General features: G+C 48.2%; 1 protein-coding gene across 3 annotated transcripts in view; it reads right to left on the bottom strand.

The window, feature by feature from the left end:
• grm5b (glutamate receptor, metabotropic 5b) overlaps positions 1–20,444 on the bottom strand; it is a 966,940-nt gene that overhangs the window by 927,408 nt on the left and 19,088 nt on the right. The window contains exons 1-2 of one of the 3 annotated variants that reach the window (XM_072476471.1): positions 14,489–14,844; positions 4,440–5,310 (exon numbers count right to left, since the gene is read on the bottom strand). In XM_072476471.1, coding sequence (XP_072332572.1) covers positions 4,440–5,118 — 679 coding nt within the window. In that variant the 5' untranslated portion in view covers positions 5,119–5,310; positions 14,489–14,844. Of the gene's footprint in view, positions 1–4,439; positions 5,311–6,438; positions 6,573–14,488; positions 14,845–20,444 lie in introns of those variants that run through there. The other 2 variants (XM_072476473.1, XM_072476472.1) reach the window with 2 other exon arrangements.

The following is a 20,444-nucleotide window of genomic DNA, read 5'->3' as shown; positions in this document are numbered from 1 at the left end:
TCCTTTCACAGGTGGAACAATTTCTCTCTTTTACCTCTGTTCAGACCCCTCGTGGTTTTGAATGCCTCTATCAAATCTCCTCTCCACCTTCTTTTCTCCAAGGAAAACATTCCTAACTTCTCCAATCTATCTTCATAACTGAAGTCCCTCACCCCTGGAACCATTCTCATTCATCTTTTCTGCACCCTTTCTAATGCCTTCACATCCTTCCTAAAGTGCAATAGCGAGAACTGATTCAATGTTTTAGCTGAGGTTTAAATAGTGTCTTATACAAGTTCAACACAACCTCCTTGCTCTTGTACTTGATGCCCCTATTAATAAAGCCCAGAATTCTATATGTTTTATTAACTGTTCTTTCCATTTGTCCTGCTGTTTTCAATGATTTATGCATAAATACACCCAGGTTCTTCTTCTCCTGCATCCCATTTAGAGTTACACCCTTTATTTTACATTGTCTCTCTGTGTTTTTCTTACCAAAATGAATCACTCCACATTTGCGTTTTTTTCATTCGTTCATGGAACGTGGGCGTCACTAGCTGGGCTAGCATCTATTGCCCATGCCTGAGGGGATTTAAGAGTCAACCACATTGTCACATGCAGACCAGACCAGGTAAGGATGACAGATTTCCCTCCCTAAAGGACATTAGTGAACCAGATGAGTTTTTACTACAATGGTTTCATGGTCATCGTTAAGACTTTTAATCCCAGCTTTTTATTGAATTCAAATGTCACCATCTGCCTTACATTTGCATTGCATTGAATATCCCCTCCATCCCTCCATACATTTTGCATTCCTTTTTTAAAACTTCCCAGAAGACAAACATAATTTATTGATGGCTCTGATTACCAACAATCTGCTTTAAGGTTGTGAATCAGACAGTATCAATACTCAAACCACTCTGTGAATGTCATATACAAAATTAAATACAAGAGTCAGAGCAAAGTGAGCAAAATGGTCCAGTTTATGTGTTCGAAATGAACTACTGGATATATAAGGCACATTTATGAAATTAACTCAATAGGTCACATGCATTAGGGAAATAATGAGTGATTTGGTAGTGACTTGAGTGAGAACTAACAAATCAATATGCACATACTTTGACATTTCAGAACTAAACATTTCAGAGGACAGTTAACAGTCAACCACATTGCTGAAATCTAAAACTTGCAGTTCTCAAGTAAATGCCATAACTATTGGACTAGCGGGCCACTGATAGAAAGATAACACTGATAGAAATAATCTGTTGGACTAATTTCGAATTTTAAAGCACCTCCAAGCTATTCAGAAGTTTTGGAGGACTGACACAAGCTGCTCAGATATGATGCATGGGCTTGAAAACTAGGGAACTGCAGTGTGTTGGCCCACGTGCTTTTGAGAGAAAAATTCTATTTTTTATGTTGGCTGATGGTCCCTTTAAGGTTTAGGTTTCTCTCAGAGTTGATTTCTGATTAAGCGCCTGGTTTCCAATAAATTATCATGATCAAGGTGCCTCGGAGATAAACTATACAGGAAAAGGGTCAACCAGTTAATTAAGGGGTGAGTAAATTGTGGGCACGGTTCTGTTTCAAGTGGGGTTTTCTTCTGTTCAGAACAATCTGACTGCAGAGCAATAAACATCTCTTCAAGCAGAGTTCATTTGAAATACTGTGTACTGGCTAAAAGGTTTTAAAACTCTTGTTAATTGAAGCACTCTTAACAGTGAGTTGAACCATGTTCAAAAGAGAAAGAGAGAGAGAGTTTTAGATACAAGAAAGAATATTAGAGCCAGGAGAGTTCTGACCTGAAATGGCTATGCTTAAGATGCTAGTGGCACCTGTGTTGAATGGGGTGTCTACAACTATTGGTGGAAACTTGAAGGGACAACCTTGCCAGAAGTAAATGGAAGGCCCTAGAAATCTCAGCACTCACGTTGAAGCTGTACTCAAACCAAGTGATCAGTCTTCCAATTTAGGATGAAATATCTGGCTTGGGTTTAGGGTTGTAGATCAAATGGGTGGAGCAGGAAATTTGCGTTAAGAAGTTCATTCTAGAAAATAAGTAACTGTGCCCAATGTAGTTTTAATATCTCTAATATAACTGACTTTTTACAATACAGTGTAGTTACTAGTATTCATGTTCTTTGCTTTTTGTGCAGTAAAATCCTTTTAATTTAAACTTTGTGGCTTCCTTCACGTCATAACTACTTGGATTTTTGGATTCTAAAAAGAAATCAATAAATAAACATGTTACTGGTCTCGACCAAGATCATAACAAGGGAAATATATGCATTCTACTATCCCCTTGAAAATTCCAGAAACTCAGAGGTATTATCATTTGATTATATAACTTCAAATTTGCTTCCAGCCAAAATATTTTGCATTAAGTTTAGTCCTCAGTTCAAATTCCCTACCCATCTCCCTTTAATGAAGTATTTAATTAGAAGGGTAATGCTTGGAAATCTGGCATAGAAAATTTGCTGTGACCTTTATGGCACTTGATGTGTGCTATTTTGACATGGGTTTTAACGCATTTCTTTAAATTGGTTAACACCTTAGCTTAGATTGTTGATGGAAGACTATTGTACAAATTTGTTAGATATTTCAAAGTTAATGTCTCCAACCACTGGGCTTGTCTGATCAAAATTCCATCATGTGTTCTCAAAATAGTCATTGGATTATCAGAACTGAATCTTACCAGGGAAGAAAAAGCCTTCTGAATGGGGTGCTCTGCCCGTTATAGTATAGGCCACCAGTGTACTTCTTAACAATTAATCAAACTAACATCTGTAATTACCTTCCAAATAGGCACAGGCATAAAAATTGTCAAAATCTGTGAATGTCACGATGACTAACTTTGCCCCAAGGCAGTATGAATTTAAGTAATTATAGTATTTCATTCTGTATATCAATATATTGCTTATACATAACTCATGCAGTGAAAGTCTGCTAAACATTTTCCTATTTGTCTACCATGGAAGTGAATAGAATGTTGCTGTTACAAAGGAAAGAAAACTCTACATCATCAGATGCAGCTATGCACACCAATCTTGCCTTGTTAAATGCTTCAGTAACAGCTCACTAGTCAAGCTCAACATTCTTAACCTGCACATGAAGTGATTTAAAAACAAAAATGTTTCTTTAAAGTTGTCCTCCAGGCTCAGAACCATAATCAGCTCTGATGAAAGGACAGGCCTAAAATGTTAACTTGTTGCTTCTTTCCACAGATGCTGTACCTGGATTGCTAAAGTGTCTCCAACATTTGCTGTTTTTGTTTCAGGATCACAATCCTTGTGCAAAGTAGACAACTCATTTTGGGGCGACTCACAATCTGAAGACGCACTAAATGCAGTAATTTATTGTCATCAAGTGGTTTTTGGTGGATTACTTTTTTTTCCAATTGATTTGAGGGATGTAACACTTTAAAATTTGGCTACTTAATATAACAGAATTCAAACTTGTTTATTTCTCTCTTTCATCAATGTCAGTCTGTATAGCTTTGTTTTGTGGCCTGGTAAAGCTCGTAATAAAGTGCATTTGATTGCAATAAATACAATTTGACTGTAAAGTGGTTTGCTTTATGGTCAATGTATCCATTATAATGTATTTGGAGCTCAGCTGCATTCTGGTTGAGAGTTGGGGATTCAACTAAACATGTTCACAACAATAATCCCCTCCTGTTTCAAATGCTAAAACTTAAAGTTTGGAATTTTCTAATCAGTCCTTCCTGATTTAACCTTGCTTCTCATTTTGCGGGAATCCAGCATTATTAGCATCAGTTCTTTCAAACGTATCAAACCATCTTAACCTTAAATCATTATACACTGGTTATAGGATATCCGTAACACAACATTATTACTGAACTTGGCCATCATTATAGAGGCCTGGGCCTTTATATTTGCAGGTTCACTTCCAAACATTTCTACCATCTTACTGCTCGCACTGATCTGTTACAAACGAGAATCTACTGCAACAACGCGTGCTCAATATCTCAGCACAATAACAGATACAGTTCTTGTCATTCTCAAAACCACCCAAAGTAATCTGGTTTAAACTCAAACTAATTTTCAAACGCATTTCTTGCAGGTCACAATAATGCACTGAGTTCAAGAAACCGAAATGCTCGGAGCAAACATGAGAGGAATACATATCTTTTCAACAGTTCTAAATATTTTCTGTCAAAGTATTAAAAGCGTGGGCACAAACAATAACTGGTTAGATTTTCAATACTAGAAACGATTTCCGTTGGGATAAACTAAATGAACAGGACAAAGATACAAAATAAACCAAAACGCGACTTTGCATACTTTAGCATGCGCATTGGGGATTATTGAGCAGGCAGATGTTGGGCTAACCTTTTGCCAGCAATGAAAGGGCCTGCTGGATAATCCAAACCTACTTAGTCATTGACATACTCAAAGCAGATTAACAAATCATTTAGGGGAAAACAAATAGCAAAATACCTTCTGTGTGTATAGCGGAGATGTAGGTCCAGTTGTATCTCTTTACAATATCGACCATGGCACGGGCTTGACGAGCATCAGATGACACCACCCTGACAAAATATTTAAAGAGTGTTTTATCACTTAAATCCATGCTTGTGGCGGAGTATGCAATCTGAGGTATGTTGAAGAGTTGCAGCAGGTTCTGCACTTGAATGGCCACAGAGCTGGAACCAGGCCCGATAACTCCAACGATCGGTTTCTTGGCTCGGAACGGCACGGTAGTTCCATCAACACAGCGCACTATTCCTTCCTCCTCCTCGTTAGAGATCAGCGAGTCTCTTATGAACTCGATGCTTTGCTCGAGAGCCACAGCGGAATGCCAGCAAGAGTCCCTGATTTCACATCCCAACGTTATGTTTGGCAACAACATTTGGTCTGAGTTGATGCGCTCCAGAGTGTGGAGCATGGCTTCCACCCTCTGAATGCCATATTGCTCCCGTATGGCGCCGCATTTCCTCTCGTGGACCTTGTCCGCGGGCGGCTGGTGGTGGACCGAGAATAACGCCCCGATGACGATGTCCCCCTGCTGGTGGGCAACCACCCTCCGCTCACCCGACTGGGCAGAAGCGCCGAACTGGAAGTTCCTGAAAACATCTCCCACTGTCCATATGACCATCAGCCACGGTAGCAAAACCATCTTATTACAAGTGTTCTTGAAGTTCAGGAAAACATTGCGATGGGAGGTTCAAATTATGTGGATCTAAAAGCAGGTGAGAGACGATGTTAACCAATGAACAAAATGGATAAATCAAGAACTTCCAAACTTCATCTTTCTCGAGCACAGGTCATCATTTGTTGAGATGTTCCCGGGATGGCACGATCTCGAAGCCTATTGTTAAGGGGAAAAAAAATAACATTCAAAATACCATCACTGACAATTGACTGTCATTAGGCCCTAACCCTAACTGTTTCAGAATCCCAAACAGCCACACTGCCTGAGGAAGAATTATGAATGTTTACCTCACCATGCCCAAGGACCATCGAGTATTGAAAATAATTCAGGCGGCTAAAGCTGAGTCCACCGCAGGACGATTATATTAAATTAATCGACAGTGTTCAGCATTACAAATGTGTACAACGACAATCCATCTACATTCAGAACTCTTGTTTACCACTTGTGTCTCATTGGGCAGATCAAACGATGTGAATATAAATGTTCTGTCGTGTCGCATGGAGCAACCTCTCAAGGAAATCACCCCAAATCTGAACCGTTATTTCTTCTGTTTATTTGTGGGGTGGTTATATCCGCCTGTGAGTCAGATCATAGTTCCATCAAAAAGCTAAAAGGATGGTCAAATCTTCATCAACCCACTACCTGATCGCAAGAACATTGCAATGCTGTCAATAAACTTCATTATTACTCATCTCATTTGAGTTGTTGCAACCTTTCGTTAATATCATTTTGTGAATCTTTATTAATGTCATTTTGTGAATCTTTACATTTCGTTGTTTTTGATTCCTAGAAATAGACCTTGGCTGCGGTAAATAAAAACAATCCGCGGTTGTTTAAGAAACTGATATATATGTTTAGCTCTGGGCGCAGACAATTTACATGGAGCAGAACCGTTCGGGTCTATTCTGCTTTCGCACCAAATCCTGCTCCATGGACCGCGTCACATCCACATTACCCACTGCGATGTAATTCTTGCCATTCTGATCACATTATATTTGACCAATGCTTTGGTTAAATCTAGTATTTATTCATTGCAACCAGGGTCATCTTGCATGTACCAACATCCTCTCCAAAATAGATTCTGTTCGTTAAAAACATCCTTTGACTTGACTCAAATGTTAGATTCGAAAGCATAATGAATCATAAATTAACATATTCGCACCAATCATTTATTGTACATAACGTCTTCATCTCGTTGGAAGCATCGCATAAATTTAATCCCAGTCCAAGGCTACCAAGAGAGACAAGATACACTGTACTGGTGAAGGAGTGTCAGGACTGTACCATTCTCATGCTCTCGGTGGCTCTTTACATCCCTTGCATCGCCTCACGGGGTGAGGACAGATTGCCCCAGTGATCCACTGCCCCTTCAAAGCATTAGAGAACAGCGCTCGTCTTTTATCCATCATTCCATTTGACCCACTACTCTAGTGAGGTCCCGGTGCTTGCATTTACACTCGCAGAGTCTCTGAAGACATTGTGCTGTTACTGTACAAAGACATTGTGACCCCTCCTCCCAACACACGCTGATGCCTGAAGGTGTGCGGTGGTCCCTCTCACAGCTTGTCTTTGACATAAATACCTAAATAGCTAGCGCGCCGGCCCGGTGTCCGAAGCCATCGCCCCCTCCTCAATCTGCCCAATGCAAGCCCAGAGCGACTGCTCCCTTTGTCATTTGGTTAAAAAGAGCTGCATTCCCCCACCCCCACATACATACACCCCCGCCCCCCCCATCATCCCCACACACATACACCCTCATCATCCCCACACACACACACCCCCATCATCCCCACACACAGACACCCTCATCATTCTCACACACAGACACCCCCCTTCATCCCCACACATACACCCTCATCATCCCCACACACATACACACCCCCATCATCCCCACACACATACACCCCCCATCATCCCCACACACATACACCCCCCATCATCCCCACACACATACACCCTCATCATCCCCACACCCCCCCATCATGCCCACACACATACACACCCCCATCATCCACACATACATACACACCCGCATCAACCCCACACATACACCCCCATCATCCCCACACACATACACCCCCATCATCCCCACACACATACACCCCCCCCCATCATCCCCACACACATACACCCCCATCATCCCCACACAAATACACCCCCATCATCCCCACACACTTACACCCCCATTATCCCCACACACATACACCCCCATCATACACACACACATACACCCCCATCATCCCCACACACATACACCCCCATCATCCCCACATACATATACCCCCATCATCCTTACACACATACACCCCCATCATCCCCACAGACATACACCCCCATCATCCCCACACACATACACCCCCATCACCCCCACACAAATACACCCCCATCATCCCCACACACATACACCCCCATCATCCCCACACACACATACACTCCCCCATCATCCCCACACACACGTACACCCCCATCATCCCCACACACACATACACCCCCATCATCCCCACACACACATACACTCCCCCATCATCCCCACACACACATACACCCCCATCATCCCCACATACATACACCCCCCCATCATCCCCACACACATACACCCCCATCATCCCCACACACATACACCCCCATCATCCCCACACACATACACCCCCATCATCCCCACACACATACACCCCCCATCATCCCCACACACATACACACCCCCATCATCCCCACACACATACACCCCCATCATCCTTACACACATACACACCCATCATCCCCACACAAATACACCCCCATCATCCCCACACACATACACCCCCCCATCATCCCCACAGACATACACCCCCATCATCCTTACACACATACACACCCATCATCCCCACACAAATACACCCCCATCATCCCCACACACATACTCCCCCACCATCCCCACACACATACACCCCCATCATCCCCACACACATACACCCCCATCATCCCCACACACATACACCCCCATCATCCCCACAGACATACACCCCCATCATCCACACACACATACACCCCCCCACCATCCCCACACACATACACCCCCATCATCCCCACACACATACACCCCCAACATCCCCACACACATACACCCCCCATCATCCCCACACACACACACCATCATCCCCACACACATACACCCCCATCATCCCCACACAGATACACCCCCATCATCCCCACACACATACACCCCCATCATCCCCACACACATACACCCCCATCATCCTTACACACATACACCCCCATCATCCCCACACACATACACCCCCATCATCCCCACACACATACACCCCCATCATCCTTACACACATACACCCCCATCATCCCCACACACATACACCCCCATCATCCTTACACACATACACCCCCATCATCCCCACACACATACACCCCCATCATCCCTACATACATACACCCCCCCATCATCACCACACACATACACCTCCATCATCCCCACACACATACACCCCCATCATCCCCACACACAAACACCCCCATCATCCCCACACACATACACCCCCATCATCCCCACACACATACACACCCATCATCCCCACACAAATACACCCCCATCATCCCCACACACATACACCCCCATCATCCCCACACAAATACACCCCCATCATCCCCACACACATACACCCCCCATCATCCCCACACACACATACACTCCCCCATCATCCCCACACACATACACCCCCATCATCCCCACACACACATACACTCCCCCATCATCCCCACACACATACACACCCCCATCATCCCCACACACATACACCCCCCATCATCCCCACACACATACACCCCCATCATCCCCACACACATACACCCCCATCATCCCCACACACATACACCCCCCATCATCCCCACACACATACACCCCCCATCATCCCCACACACCCCCATCATCCCCACACACATACACCCCCCATCATCCCCACACACCCCCATCATCCCCACACACATACACTCCCCCATCATCCCCACACACATACACACCCCCATCATCCCCACACACATACACCCCCCATCATCCTTACACACATACACCCCCATCATCCCCACACACATACACACCCCCATCATCCCCACACACATACACCCCCCATCATCCCCACACACATACACCCTCATCATCCCCACACACCCCCATCATCCCCACACACATACACCCCCCATCATCCCCACACACATACACACCCCCATCATCCCCACACACATACACCCCCCATCATCCACACACACATACACCCCCATCATCCCCACACACATACACCCCCATCGTTCCCACACACATACACCCCCCCACCATCCCCACACGCATACACCCCCCCCATCATGCCCACACACATACACCCCCACCATCCCCACACACATACACCCCCATTGTTCCCACACACATACAGCCCCCCACCATCCCCACACGCATACACCCCCATCATCCCCACACACACACACCCCCATCATCCCCACACACAGACACCCTCATCATTCCCACACACAGACACACCCCCATCATCCCCACACACATACACACCCCCATCATCCACACATACATACACACCCTCATCAACCCCACACATACACCCCCATCATCCCCACACACATACACCCCCATCATCCCCACACACATACACCCCCATCATCCCCACACACAGACACCCTCATCATTCCCACACACAGACACACCCCCATCATCCCCACACACAGACACCCTCATCATTCCCACACACAGACACACCCCCATCATCCCCACACACATACACCCCCATCATCCCCACACACATACACCCCCATCATCCCCACACAAATACACCCCCATCATCCCCACACACACATACACCCCCCATCATCCCCACACACATACACCCCCATCATTCCCACACACATACACCCCCATCATCCCCACACACATACATCCCCATCATCCCCACACACATACACCCCCCATTATCCCCACACACATACACCCCCATCATCCCCACACACATACACCCCCATCATCCCCACACACACATACACCCCCATCATCCCCACACACATACACCCCCATCATTCCCACACACATACACCCCCATCATCCCCACACACACATACACCTCCATCATCCCCACACACATACACCCCCCATTATCCCCACACACATACACCCCCATCATCCCCACAGACATACACCCGCCATCATCCCCACACATACATCCCCATCATCCCCACACACATACACCCCCCATCATCCCCACACACATACACCCCATCATCCCCACATACATACACCCCATCATCCCCACATACATACACCCCCATCAACCCCACACACATACACCCCATCATCCCCACACACATACACCCCCCATCATCCTTACACACATACACCCCCATCATCCCCACACACATACACCCCATCATCCCCACATACATACACCCCCATCATCCCCACACACATACACCCCATCATCCCCACACACATACACCCCCCCATCATCCCCACACACATACACCCCCATCATCCACACACATCATACACCCCATCATCCCCACACACATGCACCCCCCCATCATCCACACACACATACACCCCCATCATCCACACACACATACACCCCCCATCATCCCCACACACATACACCCCCCCATCATCCACACACATACACCCCCCCCCGCAACATCCACACACACATTCACCCCCATCATCCGCACAGACATACACCCCCCATAATCCACACACACATACACCCCCCCATCATCCCCACACACATACACCCCCATCATCCCCACACACATACACCCCCCATCATCCCCACACACATACACCCCCCCATCATCCCCACACACATACACCCCCATCATCCCCACACACATACACCCCCATCATACACACACACATAACCCCCCCCATCATCCACACATACACCCCCCATCATCCCCACAGACATACACCCCCATCATCCACACACACATACACCCCCCATCATCCCCACAAACATACACCCCCATCATCCCCACACACATACAGCCCATCGTTCCCACATACAAACACCCCCATCATCCCCACACACATACACCTCCCATCATCCCCACACACATACACCCCATCATCCCCACACACATACACCCCATCATCCCCACATACATATACTCCCATCATCCTTACACACATACACCCCCATCATCCCCACACACATACACCCCATCATCCCCACACACATACACCCCCCCATCATCCCCACATACATACACCCCCATCATCCCCACACACATACACCCCATCATCCCCACACACATACACCCCCCCATCATCCCCACACACATACACCCCCATCATCCACACACACATACACACCCCCATCATCCACACACATACACCCCCCCCCATCATCCACACAGACATATACACCCCCATCATTCCCACACACAGACACAACCCCCATCATCCACACACATACACCCCCCCATCATCCCCACAGACATACACATCTCCCATCAGCCCCACCGACATACGCCCCCCCATCATCCCCACAGACATACACCCACCGCATCATCCCCACAAATACACATCCCCCATCCCCACATACATACACATCCCCACATACATACACATCCCCCATCCCCACATACATACACATACCCATCCCCACATCCATACACATCCCCCCATGCTCACATACATAGACATCCCCCATCCCCACATACATAGACATCCCCCATCCCCACATACATACACATCCCCGCATATACACAGCTCCCATCCCCACATCCATACACATCCCCCCATGCCCACATACATAGACATCCCCCATCCCCACACACATACACATCCCCACATACATACACAGCTCCCATCCCCACATACATACACATCCCCCTTCCCCACATTCATACACATCCCCCGTCCCCACATCCATACACATCCCCATCCCCACATACATAGACATCCCCCATCCCCACATACATAGACATCCTCCATCCCCACATACATACATATCCCACATTCCCGCATCCATACACATCCCCCTATCCCCACATAAATAGACACCTCCCCATCCCCACATACATAAACATCCCCCATCCCCACATACATACACATCCCCACATACATGCACATCCCCATCCCCACATACATACACATCCTCATCCCACATACATACACATCCCCCATCCCCACATACATACACATCCCCACATACATGCACATCCCCCATCCCCACACACATAAACATCCCCATCCCCACATACAAGCATATCCCCCCATCATCGCCATATATATACACATCCCCCATCCCCACATACATACACATCCCCACAAACATACACATCCCCCCATCAACCCATATACATACACATTCCCCATTCCCACATACATGCACACCCCACCATCATCCACATATACATACACATGCCCACATACATATACACCCCCCTCCATCCCCATACGTATACACATCCCCCTCCATCCTCATATACATACACATCCCCCCCACTCCCACATATATAGACATCAGCCCCACTGCCACATACATAAACATCCCCCACCACCACATACATACACATGCCCCCCACCGTCATATACGTACACATGCCCCCCCACCGCCCCATATACACATTCCCCACACCACCATATACATATACACCCCTACTACATCCCCACATACATACACATCCCATCCTCCAATCCCGATATACATACACATCCCCCATCCCCATACATACACACACACACACCCATCATCCCCACATACATACATCCCCATCACCCCTTTATCCATACACATTCCCCCAAGCCCCACATACATCCATATCCCCATCCCCACATCCATCTACACCCCCTCCATCCCAGATACATACACATTTCCCCCACCCCCACATACATACTCATCTCCCCATCATCCCCACATACGTGCACATCCCTCATCCCCATATTCATACACACACAAAGCCATCATCCCCACATACATACACACACCACCACCATCATCCCCATATGCATACACATTCCCCACACCACCACATACATACACATCTCCCCATCATCCCCACATACATACACATCCCTCCATCATTCCCACACACATACACATTCCCCATCATCCACATATACCTACATATCCCACCATCCCCATATACATACACATCCCCCCCATCATCCCCATATACATACACATCCCCACATCCATACAGATACCCCCATCCCCACACACATCCCCCATCATCCCCACATACATATACACCCCACTCCCCAAATACACACACTCTCATCATCCCCACATACACATACACTCCCATCCCCATATACATACACACACACCCTCATCATCCCCACATACACACAAACACCCCTCTATCTCCATATACATAACATCCCCCCAACCCTACATAGATACACGTCCTCCCATCATCCCCACATACATACACATTTCCCCCACCCCTACAAACATACACATCCCCATTATCCCCATATACATACACACACACCCATGATCCCCATATACATACACATCCCCCCCGTCATCCCCATATACATACACATCCCCACATATATACACATCCACCCCATCATCCAAGCATACATATACACCCCCATTCCCATATACATACACATCCCCAAATCATCCCCATAAACATACATATCCCCCCATCGCCATATACATATACACACATGTCATGCCCACATACATATACCCCCCCCATATACATACACCCCCCATCCCCATATACATATACATCCCCCCATAAAAAAACCATCCCCATATACATACACATCCCCCATCCCCATATATACACATCCCCCACATACATACTCATCCCCCATCATCCCCACATACATATACACCCACACACCCCATATACATACACATCCCCCGATCCCCATATACATATACACCCCCATCACCCCCACATACATCCCCCCTCTCCCCCCCCCCCCCCCCAATACACATACCTGTTCGGTTGCTCATTTCTCGACAATTAATCTGCCTGCTACGATTTTGGAAATGTCGGTTTTCTTCCAATGAGCATTTAGTTGTAAAATACTGGGAGTTGGAGGTGCAACATTAGTACAAACTGAAGTGAGATGAAAGGTGGGGGGGGGGGGGGGGGGGGGTAGATGGCTCCCGGGAGCTGCTGAAAGTGGAGGGCTGAGCAGGGGATGGGAAGGGGATAACTAAAGTCCATCTCCCGTCATTTCTAGTCAAATTAAAAAACATCAGTTGCACCAGAGAAAGCAGTTTAGTTTAATCAAACACACAATTTGATATTTCCCCATGTAAGTGCGATCACGAATACACGAGGAGTTCTCAGTGTAAAATAAACTGCAATTTATATTTACCCAAAGGTTCTGCGTCCTGTGCTGGCATCTCTGAATGTCTATCTGGAGCGGTCCCGGTCAGGAAGGGGAGGTGAATACATTCTGGTAGTGGCTTTGCCCGCGGTTTGCGCCCAGCTCTCTCCGTGTTATCTGGCGGCACTTGGTGAAAAAATAATCCCAGGAGCTGCCTGTCGGCGTGACTGATCTCAGAGGCAGTTGACATTCAGAGTGGGGTTTAGCGAGGACGCTCAGTTTTTGCAGACACGTACCTTCTGGAGCAGAGGAGACTCAAAGCCGACCAGACCGAGTCGCCACCGTGTCAAGCTGCCGTTTAACTGTCCCCCACCTTGTCCCTGAACATCGTCTCAGCAATCGTGTGTGCTCTGAATGCCATTTAAGACAGGGGTTAAAATGTGTGTTCCCTCCCCGTGCCGCGCACCCCTACCTCTAATTAGGGTTGGGGAAATTTGCAGGATGCGTCAAGGATCCGAATCACTCTGAATTTAACGAGTGCTTTAAAAAAAAACATCTAAACGTTTGCCATTTATCAACTGAGATTGGCATTATGCATGCATGTAAAATAACTTCTGATTTAATTAGATTTCCGTTTCGATGTAGATGAAAAGACACGATTTGAATAAGTCAACAAAAGAATAAATGCGTTTATTTTGTTCTTTTATTATGAAAATTGATGTGAAATTAAATCCTGTTGCAATGGAGTTGAGAAGTGCGCCAATGTTAAACTTTGGGCGCCATCTACTGACGGGGATGTACATTTCAGCATCTGACCAAGTTAACTTAAAGGGTAAAGGACAGCTTAAAGATATAACGCACCGTGCGTGTCACTCCAACTGACCGTCCGTTCAGCTCAATGCTGGACGGCATCCTGAATGAACACGCAAAATACGAATATTGCCAGTGATTTCCAAATAATACTCATTTATAACTGTTGATGAACCATAATAATGAAAAACCTCTGACAACCGCCACAACAAAGCCACCAACACCACATCAGCAGTGTATCACCAGCACCACATCACCAGTACATTGCGAGTACCACAGCACAAGTACATCAGTAGTACCACACCACCAATACTTCATCAGTAACACAAAACCAGTACCACGCCAGTACATTGCCAACACCTCATTACCAGCACCAAATCACCAGCACAACATCACCAGCACCTCATCACCAGCATCACATCATTAAAACCAGATCACCAGCACCTCATTACCATAACTACATCACCACACCACATCACCAGGACTACATCACAGCACCTACTCACCAGCACCTCATCACCAGCACCTCATCACCTGTACCACATCACCAGCACCTCCTCACCAGCACCATATCACCAGCACCTCATCACCAGCACCACATCACCAGCACCTCCTCACCAGCACCATATCACCAGCACCTCATCACAAGTACCTCATCACCAACACCTCTTCACCAGCAGCACATGACCATTACCACATCACCAGGTCCAATCGCCAGCACCTCATCACCAGCACCACATCACAGCACCTCATCACCAGCACCTCATCTTCCAGCACCAATCACCAGCACAACATCACCAGCAAAGCATCAAACGCACCTCATCACCAGCACAACATCTACAGCACCAATCACCAGCACCATATCAACAGCACCTCATCACCAGCACCACATCACCAGCACCACCTCAGCAGCGACTCATCACCAGCACATCATCACCAGCGCCTCACCACCAGCACCTCATCACCAGCATCTCATCACCAGCACCTCAACAGCACCTCATCACCAGCACCTCATCACCAGCACCTCATCACCAGCACCTCATCGCCAACAACAAATTACCAGCTCCCCATCATCCACACCACATCACCAGTAATACATCAGCCACACCACATAACCAACTCCACACCACAAGCACCACGTCAGTAGTGCCTAATCACCAGCACCACATCACCAGCACCACATCACCAGACCCTCATCACCAACACCACACCACCAGACCCTCATCACCAACACCTCATCACCAGCACCTCATCACCTACCACTCAACACTAACAACAAATTACCAGCTCCTCATCACCCACACCACATCACCAGTAATACATCAGCCACACCACATAACCAACTCCACATCAACAGCACCACATCAGCAGTGCCTAGTCACCAGATCCTCATCACCCGCACCACATCACCGGCATCCAATCACCAGCACCTAATCGCCAGCACCTCATAACCAGCACCAATCACCCCACAACATCACCAGGTCCAATCACCAGCACCTCATCACCCACACATCATCACCAGCACATCATCACTAGCACCTCTTCACCAGCACCACATCACCAGCACGTCATCACCATCTCCTCATCACCAGCACCAATTCACCAGCACCACATCACCAGTACCACATCACCAGGTCCAATCACCAGCACCACATCACCAGCACCTCACCACCAGCATCTCATCACCAACACCATATCACCAGCACCATATCACCAACACCTCATTACCAGCACCAAATCACCAGCACAACGTCACCAGCACCTCATCACCAGCATCACATCACTAGAACCACATCAACAGCAACTCATTACCATAACTATATCATCACACCACATCACCAGGAGTACATCACAGCACCCACTCACCAACACCTCATCACCAGCACCTCATCACCTGTACCACATCACCAGCACCTCCTCACCAGCACCATATCACCAGCACCTCATCACCAGCACCATATCACCAGCACCTCATCACCAGCACCACGTCACAAGCACCTCATCACCAGCACCTCACCACCAGAAGAACATCACAAGCACTTCACCAGCACCACATCACCAGCACCTGCTCACCAGCACCACATCACCAGCACCTCATCACCAGCACCTCATCACCAGCACCACATCACCAGCACCTCCTCATCAGCACCACATCACCAGCACCTCCTCACCAGCACCACATCACCAGCGCCTCCTCACCAGCATATCACCAGCACCTCATCACAAGCACTTCACCAGCACCACATCACCAGCACCTCCTCACCAGCACATCACCAGCACCTCATCACAAGCACTTCACCAGCACCACATCACCAGCACCTCACCACCAGCACCTCATCACCAACACCTCATCACCATCACAACTTCACCAGCACCACATCAGAGCACCTCATCACCAGCACCTCATCATCAGCACCATATAACCAGCACTATATCACCAACACCTCATTACCAGCACCAAATCACCAGCACAACATCACCAGCACCTCATCACCAGCATCACATCACTAGAACCAGATCACCAGCAACTCATTACCATAACTATATCATCACACCACATCACCAGGAGTACATCACAGCACCCACTCACCAACACCTCATCACCAGCACCTCATCACCTGTACCACATCACCAGCACCTCCTCACCAGCACCATATCACCAGCACCTCATCACCAGCACCATATCACCAGCACCTCATCACCAGCACCACGTCACAATCACCTCATCACCAGCACCTCACCACCAGAAGCACATCACAAGCACTTCACCAGCACCACATCACCAGAACCTCCTCACCAGCCCCACATCACCAGCACCTCCTCACCAGCACCACATCACCAGCACCTCCTCACCAGCACCATATCACCAGCACCTCATCACCAGCACCTCATCACCAGCACCACATCACCAGCACCTTCTCACCAGCACCACATCACCAGCACCTCCTCACCAGCACCTCCTCACCAGCACCTCATCAAAAGCACCACAACACCAGCACATCATCCCCAGCACCTCACCAGCAGAAGCACATGACAAGCACTTAACCAGCATCTCCTCACCAGCACCTCCTCACCAGCACCACATCACCAGCGCCTCCTCACCAGCACCACATCACCAGCACCTCATCACAAGCACTTCACCAGCACCACATCACCAGCACCTCCTTACCAGCAACTCCTCACCAGCACCACATCACCAGCACCACATCATCTTCACCACATCAGCTGCACCTCATCACGAGCTCCACATCACCAGCACCTCATCACCAACAGCACATCACCAGCACCACATCACCTGCACCTCATCACCAGCTCCTCATCACCAGCACCACTTCACCAGCACCACATGACCATTACCACATCACCAGGTCCAATCGCCAGCACCTCATCACCAGCACCACATCACAGCACCTCATCACCAGTACCTCATCTTCCAGCACCAATCACCAGCACAACAGCACCAGCAAAGCATCAAACGCACCTCATCACCAGCACAACATCTCCAGCACCAATCACCAGCACCATATCAACAGCACCTCATCACCAGCACCACATCACCAGCACCACCTCACCAGCGACTCATCACCAGCACATCATCACCAGCGCCTCACCACCCGCACCTCATCACCAGCATCTCTTCACCAGCACCTCAACAGCACCTCATCACCAGCACCTCATCACCAGCACCTCATCACCAGCACCTCATCACCAACACCTCATCGCCAACAACAAATTACCAGCTCCTCATCACCCACACCACATCACCAGTAATACATCAGCCACACCACATAACCAACTCCACACCACAAGCACCACATCAGTAGTGCCTAATCACCAGCACCACATCACCAGCACCACATCACCAGACCCTCATCACCAACACCACACCACCAGACCCTCATCACCAACACCTCATCACCAGCACCTCATCACCTACCACTCAACACTAACAACAAATTACCAGCTCCTCATCACCCACACCACATCACCAGTTATACATCAGCCACACCACATAACCAACTCCACATCAACAGCACCACATCAGCAGTGCCTAGTCACCAGATCCTCATCGCCTGCACTACATCACCAGCACCACATCACCCGCACCACATCACCGGCATCCAATCACCAGCACCTAATTGCCAGCACCTCATCACCAGCACCAATCACCCCACAACATCACCAGGTCCAAACACCAGCACCTCATCACCCACACATCATCACCAGCACCTCATCACCAGCACCTCTTCACCAGCACCACATCACCAGCACGTCATCACCATCTCCTCATCACCAGCACCAATTCACCAGCACCACATCACCAGTACCACATCACCAGGTCCAATCACCAGCACCACATCACCAGCACCTCACCACCAGCATCTCATCACCAACACCATATCACCAGCACCATCACTAGAACCACATCACCAGCAACTCATTACCATAACTATATCATCACACCACATCACCAGGAGTACATCACAGCACCCACTCACCAACACCTCATCACCAGCACCTCATCACCTGTACCACATCACCAGCACCTCCTCACCAGCACCATATCACCAGCACCTCATCACCAGCACCATATCACCAACACCTCATCACCAGCACCTCATCACATGTACCACACCACCAGCACCTCCTCACCAGCACCATATCACCAGCACCTCATCACCAGCACCATATCGCCAGCAACTCATCACCAGCACCTCATCAAAAGCACCACATCACCAGCACATCATCCCCAGCACCTCACCAGCGGAAGCACATGACAAGCACTTCACCAGCACCTCCTCACCAGCACCTCCTCACCAGCACCACATCACCAGCGCCTCCTCACCAGCACCACATCACCAGCACCTCATCACAAGCACTTCACCAGCACCACATCACCAGAACCTCCTGACCAGCACCTCCTCACCAGCACCACATCACCAGCACCACATCATCTTCACCACATCAGCTGCACCTCATCACGAGCTCCACATCACCAACACCTCATCACCAACAGCACATCACCAGCACCACATCACCTGCACCTCATCACCAGCTCCTCATCACCAGCACCACTTCACCAGCACCACATGACCATTACCACATCACCAGGTCCAATCGCCAGCACCTCATCACCAGCACCACATCACAGCACCTCATCACCAGCACCTCATCTTCCAGCACCAATCACCAG

The sequence above is a fragment of the Scyliorhinus torazame genome, chromosome 15 (assembly GCF_047496885.1).
Source record: "Scyliorhinus torazame isolate Kashiwa2021f chromosome 15, sScyTor2.1, whole genome shotgun sequence".
NCBI classification, from domain to species: Eukaryota; Metazoa; Chordata; class Chondrichthyes; order Carcharhiniformes; family Scyliorhinidae; genus Scyliorhinus; species Scyliorhinus torazame.
The sequence above is the reverse complement of the archived record's forward strand: the minus strand, read 5'-3'. Positions and strand labels throughout refer to the sequence as shown.